General features: G+C 40.5%; 1 protein-coding gene and 1 pseudogene across 2 annotated transcripts; one reads left to right on the top strand and one right to left on the bottom strand.

Moving 5' to 3' along the window:
• The first annotated feature begins 12 nt into the window (after positions 1–12).
• CHMP5 (charged multivesicular body protein 5) lies at positions 13–17,149 on the top strand. The gene is made up of 8 exons (XM_045780542.2): positions 13–174; positions 905–1,009; positions 2,385–2,431; positions 4,338–4,431; positions 4,566–4,637; positions 8,140–8,248; positions 10,761–10,873; positions 13,013–17,149. The coding sequence occupies exons 1-8, from the start codon at positions 106–108 to the stop codon at positions 13,061–13,063; spliced, it is 660 nt and encodes a 219-aa protein (XP_045636498.1). The 5' UTR covers positions 13–105; the 3' UTR covers positions 13,064–17,149.
• Positions 15,983–20,549, bottom strand: LOC148108594 (cytochrome c oxidase subunit 8A, mitochondrial pseudogene; annotated as a pseudogene). The gene is made up of 2 exons (XR_015727427.1): positions 19,832–20,549; positions 15,983–18,565 (listed from the first exon to the last, which is right to left on the bottom strand). The product of XR_015727427.1 is annotated as a cytochrome c oxidase subunit 8A, mitochondrial pseudogene (transcript).
• Between the last annotated feature and the right edge of the window lie 14 nt (positions 20,550–20,563).

Here is a 20,563-nt window from a genome sequence, read left to right as displayed (position 1 = left end):
TTGCGCTTGCGCAGGGGGGCCGGAAGTCAAGGAGGAGGCGGAGGTGACTCTGCTTCCGTTTCTAGTTTTGCTCCAGTGTTTGGGTTTTCTTCGTGGCCGCCCAAGATGAACCGATTCTTCGGGAAAGCGAAACCCAAGGCTCCGCCGCCCAGCCTGACTGACTGCATTGGCACGGTGGGCACTTGACCACGCATAACTAGACTCAGGAACTCTGGTCCCGACCCCGCCCACCCTCGGCTCCAGGCTCCTACTCCTCCATTCCATTCTCGATTCCGGACACTTCGGCCCTCTCCATCTCACCTTCGTTTCTGTTACCCAGGTCATTCCTGACGCCACAAACCAGGGACCCCTTAACCCTACTTGCGCTCAACCCCTCTGAGGCCCGCTGCCGTGTTTACTTGCTCTTTCCTTCTCCTATCCCCAACCAGCCATAGGCCCACATCCTTCCCATTTCGTCCAGCCCGACCCTTTCCCCCTTTTATCCTTCATCCCTCTCCCACATCAGGATCCTCAACTTGATATCCTAGGTCAATCGTGGATCTCAATAACAGAAAATTCAGAACTGTGGCCCCTCATATTAAGCCACTACCCTCTATCTAAGCAAATAGCGTTAGATTTACAGCCCTAGCGCATTTCACATATCTGGTTGAGACCCCAGCCTAACTAGTCTCTGATTGTAGGAGAATGTCAGCTCAGCCCAGTGATTCCCAAATTCTTTTCTGCTCAAGCACTCTTGAAAGGGGCCCTAGAATATGAGAATCTTTGGAGTGGAGTATAGTTTATAAAAGCCTCCCAGTGTTTCCCAGTAATCTCCCCCTGGTTGGGAACCGCTTTCCCACTCTTCTTTCCTCTCCTGCCCTTTCTCATGTAAGTGTATTGTCCTAACAACCTCTGTTTCCTCAAGGTGGACAGCAGGGCAGAATCCATTGACAAGAAGATTTCTCGACTGGATGCTGAGCTCGTGAAGTATAAGGATCAGATCAAGAAGATGAGAGAGGGTCCTGCCAAGGTAAGGTAGGCGGCAGCTGCAGAAGGTGCTGCGACAGCCTGATTTGAGCAGCTATGGATGTAGGGCCCAGTGGTAGTCTGGTAAGGAGAAAACATGTGAGGGTGTATCCTTCAGAGAGGAGAATTTGCAGCTTGATACAAGAGGAAGGCTGGGGTTTGGTCTGGTGGAGAGAAGATGCTGACGACTGGTCCAGAAGCATGTACATGGGAATTAATACATTCTACTGAGAAGGTGGCAGTCTCAGAACAGTGAGTTGCCAGGCTGGTCACGTTGGGTGGGTATAATAGACTGGTTAAGGAATGGCATGCTGGAAAAATTTCTGAACTAGGCATCTGGAGACCAGTGTTCTATTAGTAACACCATCACTATCTACTAGCTGTGACCGTCATAAAGTCACTTAATATCTTATTTTCCTTCTCTATTAGGTAGAAACATAGATTACCATATTTAAGTGCATAGACTGTGGATATAGAACTACCTCCTTTTTTCCCCATCTCTGTAACTTATTAACTATTTGAGCTAAGTTACTTAGTATCACTGAACCTCAGTTTCCCTATCTGTAAAATGGGGATAACACTACTTTATAGTGTGCAGATTAAATGAGGCAATTCACGTGACCTACCTAGCACTGTGTCTGGTACATAGAAACATTCATAAATAATAAATGTTAGATATTATCATCATCTGTGAGGTGATATCTGCTTTTCCTTCTTCATTGGAGGAGACAAATGTAATGATTTATGAAACAGTATAGAAAGGAAAGTGACAAGAGGCCTTTCTCAGCCATCTTAGTTGGGTGGCATGCAGCGAAGAGTAAACAGAGGCAGGAAAGCTCATCTAGACTTGAGATGAAAGCCTAAACCATGGTGGCAGTCAGGAAAATCTCAGGAAAATCAGTTTGCAAGTGAGTTCTGAAAATCAGTAATGAGATGACTGCATGAAGAGACAGAGGAAATGTAAGGTTGATATAAAGCTTCTCAACCTAGAGAAATGAGAGATTGGTGGGACCATTGTTAATAATATTGGTGAGAGCAGATTGAGGATTTGGGGCCTGTTGAGTTTGGGTGGAGAGCAGAATGTCCAAGTTGGAAATCTCCATAAGGCAGCTGGATGTACAAATAGGCACTATTGGGGGTGGCCATGGAGACACTATGCACTAAAGGGAATGCAGTTCAGTACCCTGAGATGTGGGATGCAAAGACAGAGATGAGCTGAGGCTTAAAGACTATGCTTAGGAGGTGAAGAAGAGTCCAGGAGCCACTCTGTCTATGACTTTGAAGAAGAAAGTAGGTATGCAAGTCCAAGGATTGGGAGATTTCTTTTACTGTATGTGTGTTTTCTACTTCTTTTCACTAAAATCTGTTTTTCTCCCCAGAATATGGTCAAACAGAAAGCCTTGAGAGTTTTAAAGCAAAAGCGGATGTAAGTTACAAGGGTAACCTTTCCTCCAGCAGGTTTAACTAAAAGGGAAATGGTCTTTTTTTTTTTTTTTTTAAGATTTTATTTATTTATTTGACAGAGAGAGAGACAGCCAGCGAGAGAGGGAACACAAGCAGGGGGAGTGGGAGAGGAAGAAGCAGGCTCCTAGCAGAGGAGCCTGATGCGGGGTTCGATCCCAGAACACCGGGATCACGCCCTGAGCCGAAGGCAGACGCTTAACGACTGAGCCACCCAGGCGCCCCAGGGAAATGGTCTTTTATTCAGTTTTTCATAATATTTTATAAGCATTCTTCATTTAGTTGCAAATTTCATTTACATATCGGGTGAGCTGGGTTTTTCTCCCCATGCGTGTTCAGCGCTATCTGTTGCAGCACTGTCCATCTAAACAGAACTTTTTGCTATGATAAAAATATTCTGTATCTGTGCTGCTCAGTAGCCACGTGTGGCTCTTGAGCACTTGAAAAGTGGCTAGTGTGACTAACGAAGTGTTATTTTACTTAATTTTTAACAATTTAAGTAGCCATATGTGGCTACTGGCTTCTGTATTGGACTGCCCAGATCTATAGGGTTTTGCTATTATTTACTTAATTAGAGTATGCCTTTTTGTCTGTAAAATTGAGAATCCTGAATCCTTATTCCTTCCTAACCAGAATAGATTTAAGGGTCCTTAATGTATTTTAGGTGACTATGTCTCAGTGTTTGAGCAGAAGCCAGATAGCATCTTTGGTACTTATCCCTGTGAGCTGTCCCACTGATGAGACCTTCTGCAGGGTTGCAGGGGTCAGATGTAAGCAGCTTATAAGGAACCAGAAAGGTTGATATCTCTATTTTTATTTTTAAAATGCCTTTTTATCAGATACCACCTTCCTCCTTTTAAATTAGGCAAAATTGGAAAAAGAAATGGTAATGATGAGAGTATGGTAAAACTATTCCTTCTTAGTAGGTAGCACTGCAGTTTTTAAGTAACTTTTTTTTTTAACAAAAGGAATGTATATTCATCATAGATGCTTGGAAAATACATAAACATGAACAGAAGAAAAGAACATTTACCAGATTCCTATTACCAGAAATAACCATTTTTAGAATGCTGATTTCTTAGTTTCTTTTCTCTGCTTGTGCATGCATGGAATCTGTGCACATAGCTTTTTAGAAGAAAAATTGAATTGTGTAAATAGAGGTTGATCCTTTCCACTTCACATTATATCATGAGCACTTCTCTCCTTTTATACATTCTTGGGAAACTTTACTGGGGTGGTGATAATTCTACCACCATTTGCCTGCACCATGAATTGACCAATTTTCTTCTGATTGGATAGTTAGATGGTTTCCAAATATTGTATAAAGACCATAGTGATGTAAGTCTTTAGTATCATACTTTGATATAAAACTTTATTTTAAAAAAGCATTTTGAACACCTGGTATTACATCAGGCCAGACGAATTACCTAATTATGGATACAAGATTAACAAAAAATAATACCTATCCTCAAGAAGTTCAGTCTACTGGAAAACCGGTTTAGTGATATGTATGAAGAGCCTTAAAAATCATCTTACCTTTTGCCCCAAGAATTCTACTTTTGGGGATTTATCATGGGAAATCATTTGAAAAATCATAAAGACATATTAAGAGTATGTAGTAACATAAAACAGCAAAGGCTATAATATTAAGTGGAAAATAGTCTCATAACTAAGATACAAAGACAAAAGATTCAAGGGGTATACCAAATGATACTTGTGTTAGAGCGATTACATTGTTTTTGCCAGTTTTTCTATGTATTTAATTTTTTAAAGTTTTTTTTTTAATAAAATCCTATTTAGCATTAGAGATACTTTCTTCCTGCGGATTTCTATCTGGCTCACATTTACCATTCTTAATTGATTCTAAAAAGGTATGAGCAGCAGCGGGACAATCTCGCCCAACAGTCATTTAACATGGAACAAGCCAATTACACCATCCAGTCATTGAAGGACACCAAGACCACGGTATTTCCACAGCACCTTTTCCCATGATTTTATCTTATTTTTTTTACTCTTTTGTTCTTTGCCCATAGTATTTAAAAGACAATTTCACCAACATGGCTTCTTAAGACATTGTGTTCTCTCTTATCTTTTTTTAGGTTGATGCTATGAAACTGGGAGTAAAGGAAATGAAGAAAGCATACAAGCAAGTGAAAATCGACCAGATTGAGGTGAGATGTATACTGGTTTCTGCAAGAATGTACACTAGCTTTGGAAAAAATCCAAATGAATGTGTACGTGATGGAAAGAACACAGAAGACTGATTGACTCTTGGGCTTGCCATTTACTAATAGAGTAACTTTGGGAAAGGGTACCAAATGTCTCTGTTTCCTTATTAACACAAGGATCCTGATGCCACACATGGCTATTATGAGGATGAAATAAATGAGCTGGTGTGTTTACACACACAATACCTGGCACATAATAGACACTCAATAAATAAGTTGCCGGTTTCCCGTTACTTCTAACTCACTTAATGATTTTGAGTCTGTTTCCTCAATTGTGAAGTAGTGATGTTGCTACCAATCTCCCAGGTTTGTCACGAGTGTTAAATGAGGATGTATATGTCAGGTGTTTGACACAGTTCATGGAGTAGAGCTGATTCCCTTTTCTAGTAATTGTCTTTAGATATTTAATAATAATGCCATTAAGTTCTTAAAATTAACATGTCTTTTTCGATCGTGCTTTACTTGGGAGGTGAGCCCTAAGCACTTAGCTCCTCTCACCTCTAACAGCCCAGATGGCAAGCAGGGATAGCAGAGGGAGTGAGCGGTGACTGTTAGAGAAAAGGGGAGTTTCTGCCAGTACCGTGGTGTTCTTTACTTTACCATCCCACTCCACCCTCCCACCCACCCCCAGTAGAATGTCTCTTTCTATCAAGGCAGGGACTTGGTCTTGTTCACTGTTATGCGTTGAACAATGGCCATAGTTGGTGCTCACAAGTTTTTGATGGATGATGAACAAATAAGCACGAGACTATTAAAGGAGCTAAAGTGGTTGTGCCCGATTCAAGCTGTTTTTGTTGGTTGAGTATTTACTATCTTCCTGGCATTTTACTGCCTCTGAAGAGGTTTTCTCCAAGAGTGCAGGTCTTTAGTACAAGTGCGGGCATTCCTCCCATCTTACTTTTTTCATGCACCCCTCCTTGGACTCCCCGTGGCTGTTTCTCTAATCCTCCACCAGTCTCTGTTTACACGGAGTTAAGCTCAGTGACATCTTCCAGGACATTGACTGAGAAAATGTTCCAAATACATTTGCCTTATTTGCATAATACTATTTGGTAATATAATGAAACTGAAGTTCGTTTTCTGTTTATAGAGTTCCTTATGTTTTAATTAGAGCTGTTTAATGTAAACAAAATAGAAATTGTGGTCTTTCTGGGGTTTTTGTACGTCTCTCCATCTTTTATCTGTAGTTGTCTGTCTGGTCCCCTATCTAATTACCCTTTTCCTTTCTGCTCATAGATTTGCCCACATGGCAGGTGGAGAGCTCCTTTCTCTGCCTTTTGGCCTGTGTGTCTGTCTGTGTTGTCGGTTGGGCTATTTTGAATTTCATTTGTTTTCCTAAAATACTTTATAAAATATTTTCATTGTTTCATAACTCATTTTTTTGTATTTTGCCTGTGTTCTCTGTTTCTAGCCTTCCTGTTTTTCAGTTTCTGCACATCAAGTCTAGTGCTTGTATTTGTTTATATTACTTTTGTGTTCTTTATCCAATACTGAACCTGTTAATTCTTTGTGTGATGATTTTGTGTGTGTGTGTGTGTGTGTCTTTCTTAGAATCTATTGCAAGGGATCCTATTCATAAATGATTTGGGGAGGCTTGTCTTGATATGTGATAGCACAGTAGAAACTTGACTTGATTAGCTTACTGTTTTCACTCTTTTTTAGTTTTTGTTTCAGCCAGTGCTTCTCTGTGCAGTGAAATGTCACATGCATACAGTGTGGTAGTTTGGCACTTAAAAATACAGAAAAGCATAGTGTTTTTTTAAAAGTGTTTTTCATTTTACTTTCTGTCTTGTCTTCTTCACCTTTAAGTGGAAAAACCTCCAATTTGGGGTCTGGGAGGAGTTCTCAAATGTTTTGCATTGCTCTAAATATTCTGAAGGATAAATGGTGCCAGTTTGGACTTTCTGCATTATCAACACTAGTCTGTTCCCTTTCTGTGGAAATTTAAGTCTATGACAAGCACATTGTTACTCTCATATCCTTGTTTTTTTTTTAAAAGATTTTATTGATTTATTGATTTATTTGAGAGAGAGAGCATGAGTGAGAGAGCATGAGAGAGAGCACAAGCAGAGGGGGAACTGCAGAGGGAGAGGGAGAAGCAGACTCCCTGCTGAGCAGGGAGCCCGACGCAGGACTCGATCCCAGTACCCCGGGATCATGACCTGAGCCAGGCATGACCTAAGGCAGTCGCTTAACCGACTGAGCCACTCAGGTGCTCCTTTCTGCATATCCTTAACACGATGGAAGATATTTAGTATTAAGTGCTTAGTGTTTTACATGTATTACTGCAATAAAGCCTTACAAAACCCTCTATTGAGAGGTATGGCTATTAATAATCTCATTTTACAGATGAGAAAATTATTGCTTAGAGACTTTATTTCTCATTAAGTAAGGCAAAATTCGAGCTTTCATTTGTCTGATTCTAGAGTCTGTGCTCCTAACCATTATATTAGCTGCCCTATATTATGCTGTAGCAGTTCTCAGCTTGGTTTTACATTATTTCTGGCCTCGTACTCTTCCAGTTAATCACAGGTAGATCATTCACAGATGACTTACGCTCTCAGTCAATTATTTTCACCAGCCTGGTTTTGGATATCAAGCCTATCCTGATTCCATTTCTGTTTCTCCATCCGGGGTGGGCCTGGTAGAACTTTTTGTACCACCCAGTTGTTTTCACTACTGTCTTTTTTCCCTACACAGTGTAGTCAGTCTTTGGCTGACTTAAGGAGATTAATTTGCTTGTCTGTATTACCTGCTTTTCTCCATAAACTGGAAACATGTTGATAGTGTAGATGTTGCTAGATTTAATGTTTTAGGTAAACTTTCTGTAATGACAGAGAGCTGATGGGCATCTGTTTTTGCAGTAGGACTTTGGATTTCCATGAGGCACCTTAAATTCAAATGCAAGATCACCAATTTAATTCTTTTTTTTTTAAGTTTATTTGTTTTTTTTTAGTACTCTGTATACCTAGGGTGGTGTTCAGACCCCACCCCAAGATCAAGAGTTGCATGCTCTTTGAGCCAGCCAGGTGCCCCAATTTAATTCTTCTTTATTTTTGAGTTTACATTTTATTACTGAAAAGGAGGATTATATGGGTCATTGGCATTCACAGTTATTGTTAGGGGACTCTTCAGTTTTGTGATTTTTAGATAGTTCATTAAGCTCTCTTATACATTTAATTGGAAGGTTCATTCAGGAGTTATTCAGACCCATCCTTTAGAGGAGCACCTGCTCAGTTGTTGACTAAAAGCAGTCGCTAGGCAAGGACTGGGGGAAGGGAAGGGAACTAACAATTGTTGAGAACTGGTATGTGCGCAGCATTTTATGTACATTATCTTTTTTAAAATTGCTTGTTTCTAAGATTCAGAGGAGAGAATAGGGTGGGGGGTAGTTAGAGGAAAATAGTAAGAAATGAATGAAAGCTGTCATATATATTTCTATAAGGACTTACAAGACCAGCTAGAAGATATGATGGAAGATGCCAATGAAATCCAGGAAGCGCTGAGCCGTAGTTATGGCACCCCGGAATTAGATGAAGATGACCTGGAAGCAGGTATGTTGTGGGAAAGACAACTGGGAAAAAAAAAATTTTAGACTCTGAAAGAAGTGATTTCCTGGGACCTTTACTAGAGAAATGCTAGAGAAAATGAATAAATAACATCTTTTTTTGGTATTTTGGCACTTACAGAAAAGCATAGTTCTTTTTTAAAAGTGTTTTTCATTTTACTTTCTGTCTTCTTCACCTTTAAGTGGAAAAACAAGGTTCTGTGAGGGTTCTGTGAGAGTTAGTTTATGGTGCAGTCTCTGGGCAAAGAGCTTGTGAGGCAGGCATGTCAGATTGGCAGGCTCCACCAACAACTCTGGGAGGGACAAGCTACAGCGGAAAGTCGGGGCAAAGGTCTCTGCTGACCTGGTGCTTGGTATCTAAATACTGCCTTTTCCTTGCCATTTGTCTTTGGATTTTGTTCTTCCTATTATTGAAGTCCTCTCCCCCAGAACAGCAGAGCAGATCAAGAAAGAGTCACTGGCAAATACTCAGTGTGCATCTACCATATGGTAGATACTGTGTTAGGTGCTGGGGGTTCAACACTGAAGAAGCAGATACTGTCCCTGCATTCATGAAGCTTCTCTAGCCAGGGGTAAGAAACTGCTTGTTTCAAGTAATTCATAGCAAGAACAAAAGCTGTTGGGAAGGAGAAGTGTGGGTTACTGTGGAGCACAAAGCTGGGGAATTTAACCTATTTGGGAATGGGGACAGGCATGGGTCCTGAAGGATGAGTAGAGGTCAGCAGGAAAAAAATGGGAGGGGTTGTTGAGTGGCCTCAGGGAGAGGAATCTTTACCCAAAGAAAACGAAAACACTAATTTGAAAAAATACATACACCCCCATGTCTATTGCAGCATTATTTTTAATAGCCAGGGTATGGAAGCAGCCCAAGTGTCCATCCATAGATGAATTGATAAAGAAGATGTGGTGTATATATATGCACAGTAGAATATTAGCCATAAAAAAGAATGAAATCTTGCCATTTGCAACAACATGGTTGGATCTAGAGGCTGTAATCCTAAGTGAAATAAGTCCGACAGAGAAAGACAAATACCATATGATTTCACTTATATGTGGAATTTAAGAAACAAAGAAAAAGATGAAAAAACAGACTCTTAACTATAGAGAACAAAGTGCTAGAGGAGTGGGAGGGGGGTGGGAGAAATAGGTGAAGGGGATTAAGAGTACACTTAACCGTGATGAGCAGTGAGTAATGTATAGAATTGTTGAATCACTATATTGTGTACCTGAAACTAATAGAACAGTTAAACTGGAATTTAAAAAATAAATACAAATCTGAAAAAGTGATAGTGGCTGAGACTAAGGTGGTAATAGCAGAAACAGAGAAGTGGTTGTGGAAGGAGGGGAGGTCAAGGATGTCTCTCAGTGTCTAGCATGAGTAACTAGGTAGATGGCAAAAGCACCTCACACTGGATTTTCTGTCACATGATTCCCCAGTCTCAGTGGTTCTCCTCCTTCTCTCCCCCTCTCACCCCACCCCCATTCCTTCTCTCCCCCCGTAATGTTTTTGCCTAGAACCTTTTATTTTTTTCCCATTAATTTCTTTATTTCCCATCCTGAGTTTCCTGTGATGAATCTCTACCTGCTATTGTTATTCCTCTTGGTCACTTGTAATTCACTTCACCGTAGACTTGGTTTTATTTATTTATTTATTTATTTATTTATTTATTTATTTAAAGATTTTATTTATTCATTTGAGAAAGAGAGAGCGCACACAGGCAGAGGGAGAGGCAGAGGGAGAGGGAGAAGCAGAATCCCCATTGAGCTGGGAGCCCAACATGGGGCCCGATTCCAGGACCAGATCATGACCCGAGCTGAAGGCAGACGCTCATCCCTCTGACCCAACCAGGTGCCCCCGTAGACTTGTTTTTAAAGCCTGATTTCAGGGGCGCCTGGGTAGCGCAGTCGTTAGGCGGCTGCCTTCGGCTCAGGGCGGGATCCCGGTGTTCCAGGATCGAGTCCCACATCAGGCTCCTCCACTGTGAGCCTGCTTCTTCCTCTCCCACTCCCCTGCTGTGTTCCCTCTCTCGCTGGCTGTCTCTCTGTCACGTAAATAAATAAAATCTTTAAAAAAAAAAAATCCTGATTTCATGTGATGGTCATCAGTACACAACAATCTCTTGCCTCCTTTTGCTGCTTTCTTTCAAGTTCATCAATAAATGAGAGAGAATTTTGTATATTTGTTATTGTCCAGATTTTCTAGTTTGAATTGGCCAAGTGATAGCTATAGACTCATGATGACTAGGGTCTTGTAAACCTGTGGGGAATGGTTGTTTTGTTTGTTTTATTTTGATTTTTGCTTTTGATAGATTTTACATCAGTTCCCTTGAAAGTTTCTTTTAATGGTCATCTTTTATTTTGAAAATAGAAATTGATAATTCTTTTCCCTTTGTTTTGAAATTTTTGTCTTATAACAAATAATTTGGCTAACTTTCTTAACATTAGCTAGCAATTTTGTTGTGTAAATTTTAGTGAAATGTTGACTATTTCAATCTCAGAGTTGGATGCACTGGGTGATGAGCTTCTGGCCGACGAAGACAGCTCTTACTTGGATGAAGCAGCATCTGCACCTGCAATTCCGGAAGGCGTTCCCACTGACACAAAGAATAAGGTGAAAGCCTTTTCTCTGTTAGCGATGCAAAATGGTAAAGGTTTATGCTTGATCACCAGTCTGGGAATCTATAAGGTAGTCTTAAGCTAGAACAAGGGAAGACTGTTTCAGTCATTATTTTGGGACCCCTTGCATTAAACTGTGCACAGGCTGTGTACACTGTGTCACTGAGGCCCAGGAGTGTTTTTATATATTAACAGTTTGTATAATTTACATAATTACAAGCTTGCAATGGGTTCTGTTTTTAGGTTTTAGACAGCGTTTCCTGAGAAAGTATTACTAACACATGCATGAACCATGCTAGGCAGCAACATGAAAGAAAGTCGTATCCTCCATACACACTGCTTAATTGTAGGGTGGATTTTTCTAATAAGGATTAATAATTTAAGTATAAAAATGTAGAAGGATTCTCATTTAACAGGGTAAAGAATCAGGACACCTGGGTTGAAGTCTCAGCCCCACCGCTAACTGACTGTGAGACCTTGGCAAATCACTTAACTGTCTTGAACTTTCCTGTTTCTTGCTTCTCTAAAATGCAGATAATTATGATCATCTCACATAATTGTTTTGTAGACCAAGTTAGATCTTGTATGTAAAAGGACGTGGCGAACTGAAAGCCCTGTTTAAAGCTGCATGGTTGTCATTACTAGAAACAGATAAAATTTTGTTACTTAATGAAATCCTGTTCACTCCGTCTTAGTTCCTGGTGTAAATGTCATTTTTTTTCTATTACCATTTGTCCTGTGTTGGCATTATCTCCCAGCGTGCACATTGAATGGGCAGAATCCTTGAGTGAGAGCCAGTCTCCTCAGCTCTGCCTTTATTTACTGTATGACTTGGAGCAAAAAAAAAAAAAAACAAAAACCAAAAAAAGATGTATTTATCAATTTGAGAGAGAGCGAGACAGCGCGGGGGTGGGGGGAGGCAGAGAGAGAGAATCCCGAAGCTGACTCCCTCTCAGCACAGAGCCGGACAACCCTGAGATCATGACCTGAGCCAAAACCAAGAGTCGGATGCTCAGCATCCGCCTGAGCCACCCAGGCGCCCCGACTTGGAGCAAATTAGAATTCTTGTTTTCTGTCTGAACCTTGTCAGTTTTTCCCACCTATGAAATGTAGGGAGCGAAAGGTGGGGAGCAGGTACTTTCTCAGGTCCCTTCTAGCTAATTTCTATGAATGTGCATCTTTGCATACTGTACCCCTCCCTTCCTCCTTGAGTCTAGGGTAATCTTACCTTTCTCTGCTACCCATTCTACCCCACCCCACCCCTGCCTCTGACCATTTCAAGGTTCCAGTGCATAGGTTGCTTTTTCTTAGCATACCTGAAATAATTTTTATTAATGCTACCTACCACAACTCACCTTTTCAATACCCTGTAGCGTCTATGTTTCCATCTTCTATTTGTCACAGAGTCCTGAGTTAAATATGCTGTTGAGGTATGGTTTCTTAATTGATAATGGTATCACTGCTTGTAAGTTTGTAGTAAAGTACGATATGGGAGTAACTGCCTGTCCTAGGGCACTGCTCCTTTAAGGATTGGGAAGCTACAAAAGGTAGTGGTTCACTTTAGGTATCAGAGTGAAAATGGGAATCTGGAGGCAGGGACTAACTCCTCAACCTTTCCTCCCAGACCTTCCCAGCCCCAACCCCCTTTTCCCCTTCCTAGGTTTACTCTTTTTTTTTTTTTAAGATTTTATTTATTTATTTGAAAGATGAAAAGTGAGAGCACAAGCAGGGGGAGCAGCAGGCAGAGGGAGAGGGAGAAGCAGGCTCCTTGCTGAGCAGGGACCCCCCCCAATGCAGGGCCTGATCCCCGGACCTTGGGATCATGACCTGAGCCAAAGGCAAATGCTTAACCAACTGAGCCACCCACACGCCCCCCCAGGTTTACTCTGAAGCATCTGTTTCTTTCTCACTCTTCCTTTACCCTGCAAACGACCACCCATTTTGAGCTTTTGCAGTCTTTTCTTGGTTTATCACTTCCCCCTTTACCTTTCCTGAAAACGCTTTCTCATCTTCTCGGGGATTTTGGTGTTCATTGGTTAAACACTCAGAAATGAGCTTTGACTACTAAATATTTGTAATCATTTGTTTTATCAATTGAAAAACAGTAGTGCTGAATATTGCTTTCTTTTCACAGGATGGAGTCCTGGTGGATGAATTTGGATTGCCACAGATCCCTGCTTCGTAGACTTGCATCATTCAAGTACATCGTGTAAAATAAACACATATTGTGGGACTAGGAAATATTTATCTTTCCAAATTTACCATAACAGATTGAGGTTTCTTTCCTTTCTTCAAAGGAAAGTTTAATTATGTTGCTCTTTTATTTTTTTCCATTGAGAGATTCATTGTTTGGGGGATGCTTTCTTCATACTAAATTTTTATTCCCTTTCTCTTATGAAAGACTAACTTACTTAAAAGTATCAGTGACTATGTATGACTTGTTTTCATTTATTAATAATGATTTGAAATAAATCCAAGGAAATGGAATCTTTAAATTCTAAGATAGTATAACTCCACAATCTCAAAATGACCTGACAAATTGATAAGACAAAGATGAGATTTTTGGGACCGTTCATAGTATGACTCAAAACCATTTTCTATTGTGGTATTATAGGTTGGTTAAAGTGATAGCTTTTTTTGATGGGTTTCATTGTGTCTTGTGAGTAAATCATTATTATGTCTGATATTGGAATGGAATTATCACTACTGTATCATGAGTGGGATATTTTGGTTCTGTGGTTCCCTCAGTATTACAGCCTGACTTGTAATCAGTAATGACTATTTCTTGATATTTAATGTATAGGACATTTATTTATACTTAATAAATATTTTTCAAAAGGATATAATTTTAATAATATCACTTCAGCCTAAAACCTCTAGTACAGAAAAAAAATTAATATAGTTTTAATGTTGATTCACCTAAAAACTCCACTACAGAAGTCAAATTTAAGTGCTAGCATCAGAGGAAGGAACAAAGAACAATCCAGGCCTGGGCCCTGGTCTACCATCTAATAACTTCTAAGCAGCCTACTCACTCCATTAAACTTCTGTTTTCTTATTAGTACAATCATGCTTACCTCACAAGGCTTTTGTGAGGAATAATTGAGGTAATGATCATGAGTATAGTTGACCCTTAAATAACACAGGTTTGAACACAATCTACTTCTACATGGATTTTTTACAGTACAGGATTGTAAATGTATTTTCTCTTCTTTGTGATTTTCTTAATAACATTTTCTTTTCTGTAGCTTACTTTATTGTAAGACTACAGTAAGAATACATATAACATACAAAATATGTGTTAGTTGTTTATGTTATTGGTAAGGCTTTTTGTCAACAGTAGGCTGTTAGTAGTTAAGTTTGGGGGGAGTTAAAAGTTATATGCAGATTTTCAACTGTGCCCTATTCCCCACGTTGTTCAAGTGTTAACTATACTTTGCAACTTGCTATTCTCCTGTGAAGGCCAGTAACAACAAAAAAAATAGGGGCTTCATTCTTTTCTTGGAAAGTGCCAAAAGTGCTACAGTCGGTCCAAACTCCTGCCATTAGTGGGGACGAATCTCACCCTCTCAAGAAACCTTCCAATGGGATCGAACATTGTGCTATTCATCATTACCTTCTTGAAACCTTCCTTGGCTTCTCTACAATTTCTCACTCAGCTCTTTAAATATTTCTTCCACTATAGTTTCAATCTTGGATTTGAGATATATCAAAAGATATATCCTTGAAATGTTTCACACCCAAGATTTTAAGTATTACCTGTGCACTAAGGACTCAAAATAACTATCACTAGCCTAGACCTCTTTCTTCATTCTTATTTTCAGTCCTGGGCATTCCTAATTAAATGGCCCACTGCTATCTAAAATCTGATATCCAAATTAAGCTTATTATCTTGGGATTCATTCTTAGCAAATATTCCTGCTCTGTTTCTTATCTTGCCAATGTTATCAGTGTCCCATATATTGCCAGTTTTAATGGGTGATATTTAGTCCTCCAATTAGACCTCTTTAGTGCATTGGATACCAGTGAGCAATCATTCTGACAGAATTTCTGCTGCCTTGATTTTTGTGACAATGCTCTCTGGTTTTCCTGTTCTTCTTACTATTTTCTCTGAGACTCCTTTTTGAAATCCTCATCTCCAACTCTGTAATGTTAGTGTTCCTCAGCATTCTAACCTTTACCTACCATACTTCTTTCTCTGATCACTTATATTTACTGAGCTCAATTATTCTCATGACTTGAACTGCTGACTTCTAAATCTATACTTCTACCCCAGATCTTGCCCCTGAATTTCAGAATCCTTTTCACATGCCGCTGTTTGCCTAGCAATTATTTGGATGTTCCTGAAGCGGAAAACACTTGACATTCAAATGGCTGACACAACCATTATCTTTCCCTCAGATCTGAATCTCCTCCTCCTGTTTTCCCTGTCTCAGCTAATGGAACCATTATCCTCCATCATTCAAAACAGAAGGCTCTTGAGTTATCCTTGATGCCTACATTTTGCTTCACCCTACACATTCAGTTAATCATCAAACCCTGCTTTTTACCCTAAGTGTCTTTTGGAATTAATGACTTGCTTTTTCTTCATGCGTAATTTCACTTCCTTGACTCCATTCATCACATACAGCTGTATTTATCTTTCTAAAATACAAATCTGACCTGGTCACTCCTTAGTCTTTTATGGTTCCCTGACACCTCGAGCAAGACATATAAAGTTGTCTGTGACTTGGCCCCTATCTCTCTGTAATGGTTTATTGCTTAGTCTTTTCAGAACAACATTCTCTGGGGTGCCTGGCTGGCTCAGTAGGTAAAGCATGTAACTCTTGATCTTGGGGTTTTAAGTTTGAGCCCATGTTTGGGGTAGAGAGTACTTAAAAAATAAAATCTTAAAAAAAAAAAAAAAAGAACAGGGACGCTTGGGTGGCTCAGTTGGTCGGGCATCCAACTCTTGCTTTCAGTTCAGTTCGTGAGCTCAGGGTCTTGGAATCAAGCCTCACATCGGGCTCCATGCTCAGTGGGAGTCTGTTTGGATGTTTCCCTCTGCCACCCCCCCATTCATTCTCTCTCATGAATAAATCTTTTAAAAAAGAAAAAACATTCGCTTTCTTTCTTTTTTTAAAGATGGAGAAACTTTCTTTTTAAGTTTTTATTTATTCACTTAAGAAGTCTCTACACCCAATGTGGGGCTCAAACTCATGACCCTGAGATCAAGAGTTGCATGCTCTTCTGACTGAGCCAGCCAGGTGCCCCAACATTCTCTCTCTTCTACAGAACTGCCTCCCCAAAATAAGCATGTGATTATTGCAAAAATACCATTTAGAGTAGCCCTACCCTTATTCTTCCAAGCTATGAGAGTGGGCTTGTGACCAGGCTGTGCCTGTTGGAAGTTCTTCCCTTGAATTTTCTAAACGGAAACTTAGGGGAAATACTTTCTTCCCCTACCCCTTTGTCAGTGTGAGAAGCTTGAGATATTGAGGCCAGAGAGGAGATAAGATGAGAGGCCGAATGAAAGAATCCTCATGGCACCTTACATCTGAACCTTGAGATTCCCGGAGTGCTCCAAGTCTCTGCAATTCTTCCTTTAATTCTGGGAACTCTCTGAGAATTCTGCCAGCAAACTCCTTTTTCTGCTTAAACTCGTTGGATTTGGGTTCCTGTCACTTGCCAATAAAAGTCCCAAAAATTTCTCTGCAGCCTCTCTCCGTGCTATGTCCCACTTTCCATTGTTATGCTGTAGTAATTGCTTCCAGTTCCCCCACTTCCACCATAAAGTCATGATTCCCTGCCTCTGACCATACTTTCCCTGGAGATTCTTAACACCTTTAGCATTCTGCTAATTCTTGCTGTACTCAGAAAAGACCAAAAGCCAGGCCTTGGTCTGTGTCAATCTTATTGAATTGAAGGAAAGTGGAGAAGATGAGTCCTGTGATAGAGTCAGTCCCAGGCACAGCATAGTCTCTGATGATACTCCTGTAGCTGCCACTAGTCAGCATTCTGAAGCAGAATTGAGCATAGGTGGTCTCCTTAAATTGTAATCTGTCAGCCCCAGCAGTTTAGCAAGGGTGGAGGAGATTGAAATGATCCAATAAGAAAGTAAAAAAGTTTGACACTTCAACCTCTATTCATATCCCATAGCTTTCCTTTTATATTTTCCTACCACCACAGATTCTAATATAATAGATCTGAATATGTTGTGAGTACTTGGATTTTTAAAAGCTCGCCAGGTAGTTTTTATAACCACCTCTGGACTTTTTTTTTTTTTTTTGAAGTTTAAATAGACTTTATTGTTACAAGGAGGGCCCTACCAAGTAGGGCCTTATAAACCAATATATGTGGTCCGACGATGTCACCATGGAGAAACTGAGAAGCCATGATTGCAGAAGAGGTCACTCAGTAATTGAAGGACATGATCCAGAGAAGGCCAGCCAGGAATGCAGCAGACATGATCAGGAGAGGCCAGGGGTGATCAGGTCACAGGGTGAGGGACAGGACAGCCCCCTTCACTCTCGCATCTTGTAGCTTTCCAGATGTGACAGGACCCAGCCTGGTGGCAGGAGAAAATGCAGGAAGCAGGAGGTGAGCCCAGTGGCGACATCCAGGGTCCCAGAGCTTCTCCCGCCAGGGCTTGAAATGGATCTGGGCAGCTGCACCAGGAGCCGCAGAGTGAAGCCTGTGAGGTCCTTCAGCAGCTGCGTTGTAGACACAGACATGACCGCTCGAAATGACTGCAGACGGTGACCAGCAGTAGAAGCCCAAAGCCAGGAAGCCAAAATGGCGGCGTCGGCCATAAATTCCGGCGCCAGGAAACCCCTGGACTTATTTTTTAATGCAAGTATGTCATAAGTTTGGTATGTTGTATGAAGTACTATTTGTATAGGAAAGGCAGGATAAATGTTTGATTGCTTCCATTTTTTATAAGTTTTGAAAATAATGAGAAGATTCCTTAGTGTGCCAGTTATGAATTATTGTCATTTAGTTCCAAATTTATCTATCCTTTTTGCCTGCTCTGTGAAATGATTTGCACCTTTTTAAATATTTATCCTTTATCAGCTGGCAGATATTAAGATTTGTCAGTAGAGGGCACCAGAGAGATATTGCAGGAGGAAAATGTTTTGCTTCCTGTTTCTAGTGTTTCAGTTAGGCAGGCTTTGGTGCTATGGGCAGCTTCTCCAGGGGTTTGGCTCCTGCAGTGTACAGGGCTTCTTCAGCACCTAGCCTTTTCAGCTTGTGGTGGCTAACAGCTAGAAGGTTCTCTTGGCACCCCCTCAGGTGGTATGTAGTAGAGTGCCTCTTCTGAGACACCTTTCCATGAATGACTTTTCCCAGCACCCTTTGTAACACCACAGCCACTTCCCTGCCATCTAGTGAGCCACAGGCACATCCTCTCTGATAAGGTCTGCACTTCAGCTCTGGAGTGATCTTTGTTAGACAGTTTATCTCAACCCTAGAGGTAGTGGCTGTTCCTTATATCACTAATCCTATTTTATTTTAAAGTTCTTTTTACTTCTTTATTAGTCAATCCCTTATTACTCCAATTCTGTTATAGTTGATAAGTCTTTAAATAAATAAAATCTTCTCTGTTCAAATGACTGTGTGGTTCCTCTGTCCTGATTGGATCCAGACGATACATGTGGTAATTTCTAAAGGTGACAGTACCGTTGGTTGGTTGGTTTGACGAACTGATCTGTCAAAATTAAGGATTTACGTTCAGTGAAGGACAAAATAGACAATGGAAGAAAAGAAGACAAGTGACAAGGAATTAATACCTACAATATACAAGAAACCATCAGCAAGAAAAATAGAGCAACCCCAATAGAAAAAAATGGGCAATGGGTGTGAATAAGCAGTTAAAAAAGAAGCTCAAAAGGTCATTAAGAAATGTTCAGACTTGGAGTGCCTGGCCGGCTCAGTTAGTAGAGTGTGTGACTCTTGTTCTTGGGGTTATTAGTTCAAGCCCTATCTTGGTTGTAGAGATTACTTTAAAAGAAATAATAAAATCTTTAAAAAAATGTTCAGACTCATTAGTAATCAGGGGAATGAAAATCAATTAAAACGACAAGGAGATATCACGTAACACCTATTGGTATGGAAAAAGTTTAGAAGCTAGACACTGGTTATATCTCAAATATACTTCATATCTGTCCTCTCCATCTCATTTGCTATCACTCTAGTCCAAGGCCATCATGATCTGCATTAGCCTCATAAGAATTGTAACTGCTCTGCCCACTTCTTTTCTTGCTCCCCCACAATTCACTCTTCCTTTGGGCAGAGGAGAAATCTTTTTAAGTTAGATCAGATACCACTTTTTTGCTTAGAACCCTTCAGTAACTTTCTACTGCTCTTGGAATAAAATCCATTATCATGGCCTGCAGGTGATCTGTGTGATCACCTTACCTACCTTTTCAATTTCATACTGTGCCACTCTCCTTTCTCACTATTGTCCAGCAAATATTTCAACACCTGGAACACTTCAAGGTCTTTCCTTCCTCATAGCCTTTGCACGTTACTATTTCTTCTCTCTGAATTTTCATATAGCTAGCTTCTTCTTACCTTTCCTTCTACTCAAGGAAGTCTGGCTATCTTTTCTGGAGCAAATCCTATTAAGTATCACCGTTACCCTGCTTCTTTCATAATGCTAACGTAATTTTAAGTTATTTAAAAAATACTAATTTGTGAATATGAATTAGTTTTTAATCTCCTCTACTAGGCAATGCACTTTATGAAGGTGAGGACCATGTTTGTCTTTTTCACCATTTACTTACAGCACTTAAAGCAATGAGTAAGAGAGTATGCGTTAAAACGTATGTGAATAAATGAATCTATTTCATGTTTTGGGGAAAGCCTGGATCAGTGAATTAGGCTACAAAGGCACATGCTTCATGCTTAAATGTTGTGTTCTTTTTAGTAATGCAACAACAAAACAAACTCCATACGTTAAAAATTTTGTTACCTTATTTTTTTAAGATTGTATTTTATTTCTTTGAGAGAGAGGGCAGGAGCAGGGGGGAGGAGCAGACTCCCCGCTGAGCAGGTAGCTACGCGCAGGGGCTGGATCCCGGGACCCTGGGATCATGCCCTGAGCCGAAGGCAGACTTTTAACCAACTGAGCCATCCAGGCGCCTTTAAAATTTTGTTACTTTAAAAATTATTGGTGCTCCAAACTTTCCCACCTACGTTCGGCATCCATCTGTATTTTATTGTCATCTTCCCATGCGAGTCCTTCACCATTTCGAATACATGGCTAATCGGTTTTTTTGTGGCTTTTTTTGCTTAATCATTTTCAGATTTGTAAGGGTTCTCGGTATGTTAGCCCTTTATCGGGTTTTGGGTTTGCTGTGGGGTTTTTTTGTTTTTGCACATATTTTTCCTCAGACTCCCTTTTCACTACTTAGCAGGGGTTTTTTGTTGCTTTCTAACCCCAAAGCCAAACTACTCTAAGTAGAAGCTGACGTCTAAGTTAACTGCGGAAGGCCAGGTGAAGTTGATTGGGTGCCAGGAAAAAAGGGCATAGTAGCAAAAGAACACCGTGAATCTCAAAAAGAAAACAATGACTTCGCAAATTCTGCCCGCTCACAAACGTGATCCTCGCCTCCTACAGCGAGCCTCCAGTGTCCTCCTCCAGGCCGGCGGCTGGCGCTTGTGTCTGACGTCACGGACGCACCGCACAGTTCACGCAGGCCGC

The sequence above is a fragment of the Ursus americanus genome, chromosome 18 (assembly GCF_024610735.1).
Source record: "Ursus americanus isolate L20-20 chromosome 18, mUrsAme1.1.p, whole genome shotgun sequence".
Classification (NCBI taxonomy): Eukaryota; Metazoa; Chordata; class Mammalia; order Carnivora; family Ursidae; genus Ursus; species Ursus americanus.
This window is presented reverse-complemented; position numbering and strand designations above follow the sequence as displayed.

Excerpts from the sequence above, each read along its gene's own strand:
- CHMP5 (XM_045780542.2), top strand. The coding sequence starts at position 106 with ATGAACCGATTCTTCGGGAAAGCGAAACCCAAGGCTCCGCCGCCCAGC. Across the intron at positions 1,010-2,384 it reads TGAGAGAGGGTCCTGCCAAG|AATATGGTCAAACAGAAAGC; the intron begins GTAAGGTAGGCG and ends TTTTCTCCCCAG. Across the intron at positions 2,432-4,337 it reads GTTTTAAAGCAAAAGCGGAT|GTATGAGCAGCAGCGGGACA; the intron begins GTAAGTTACAAG and ends GATTCTAAAAAG.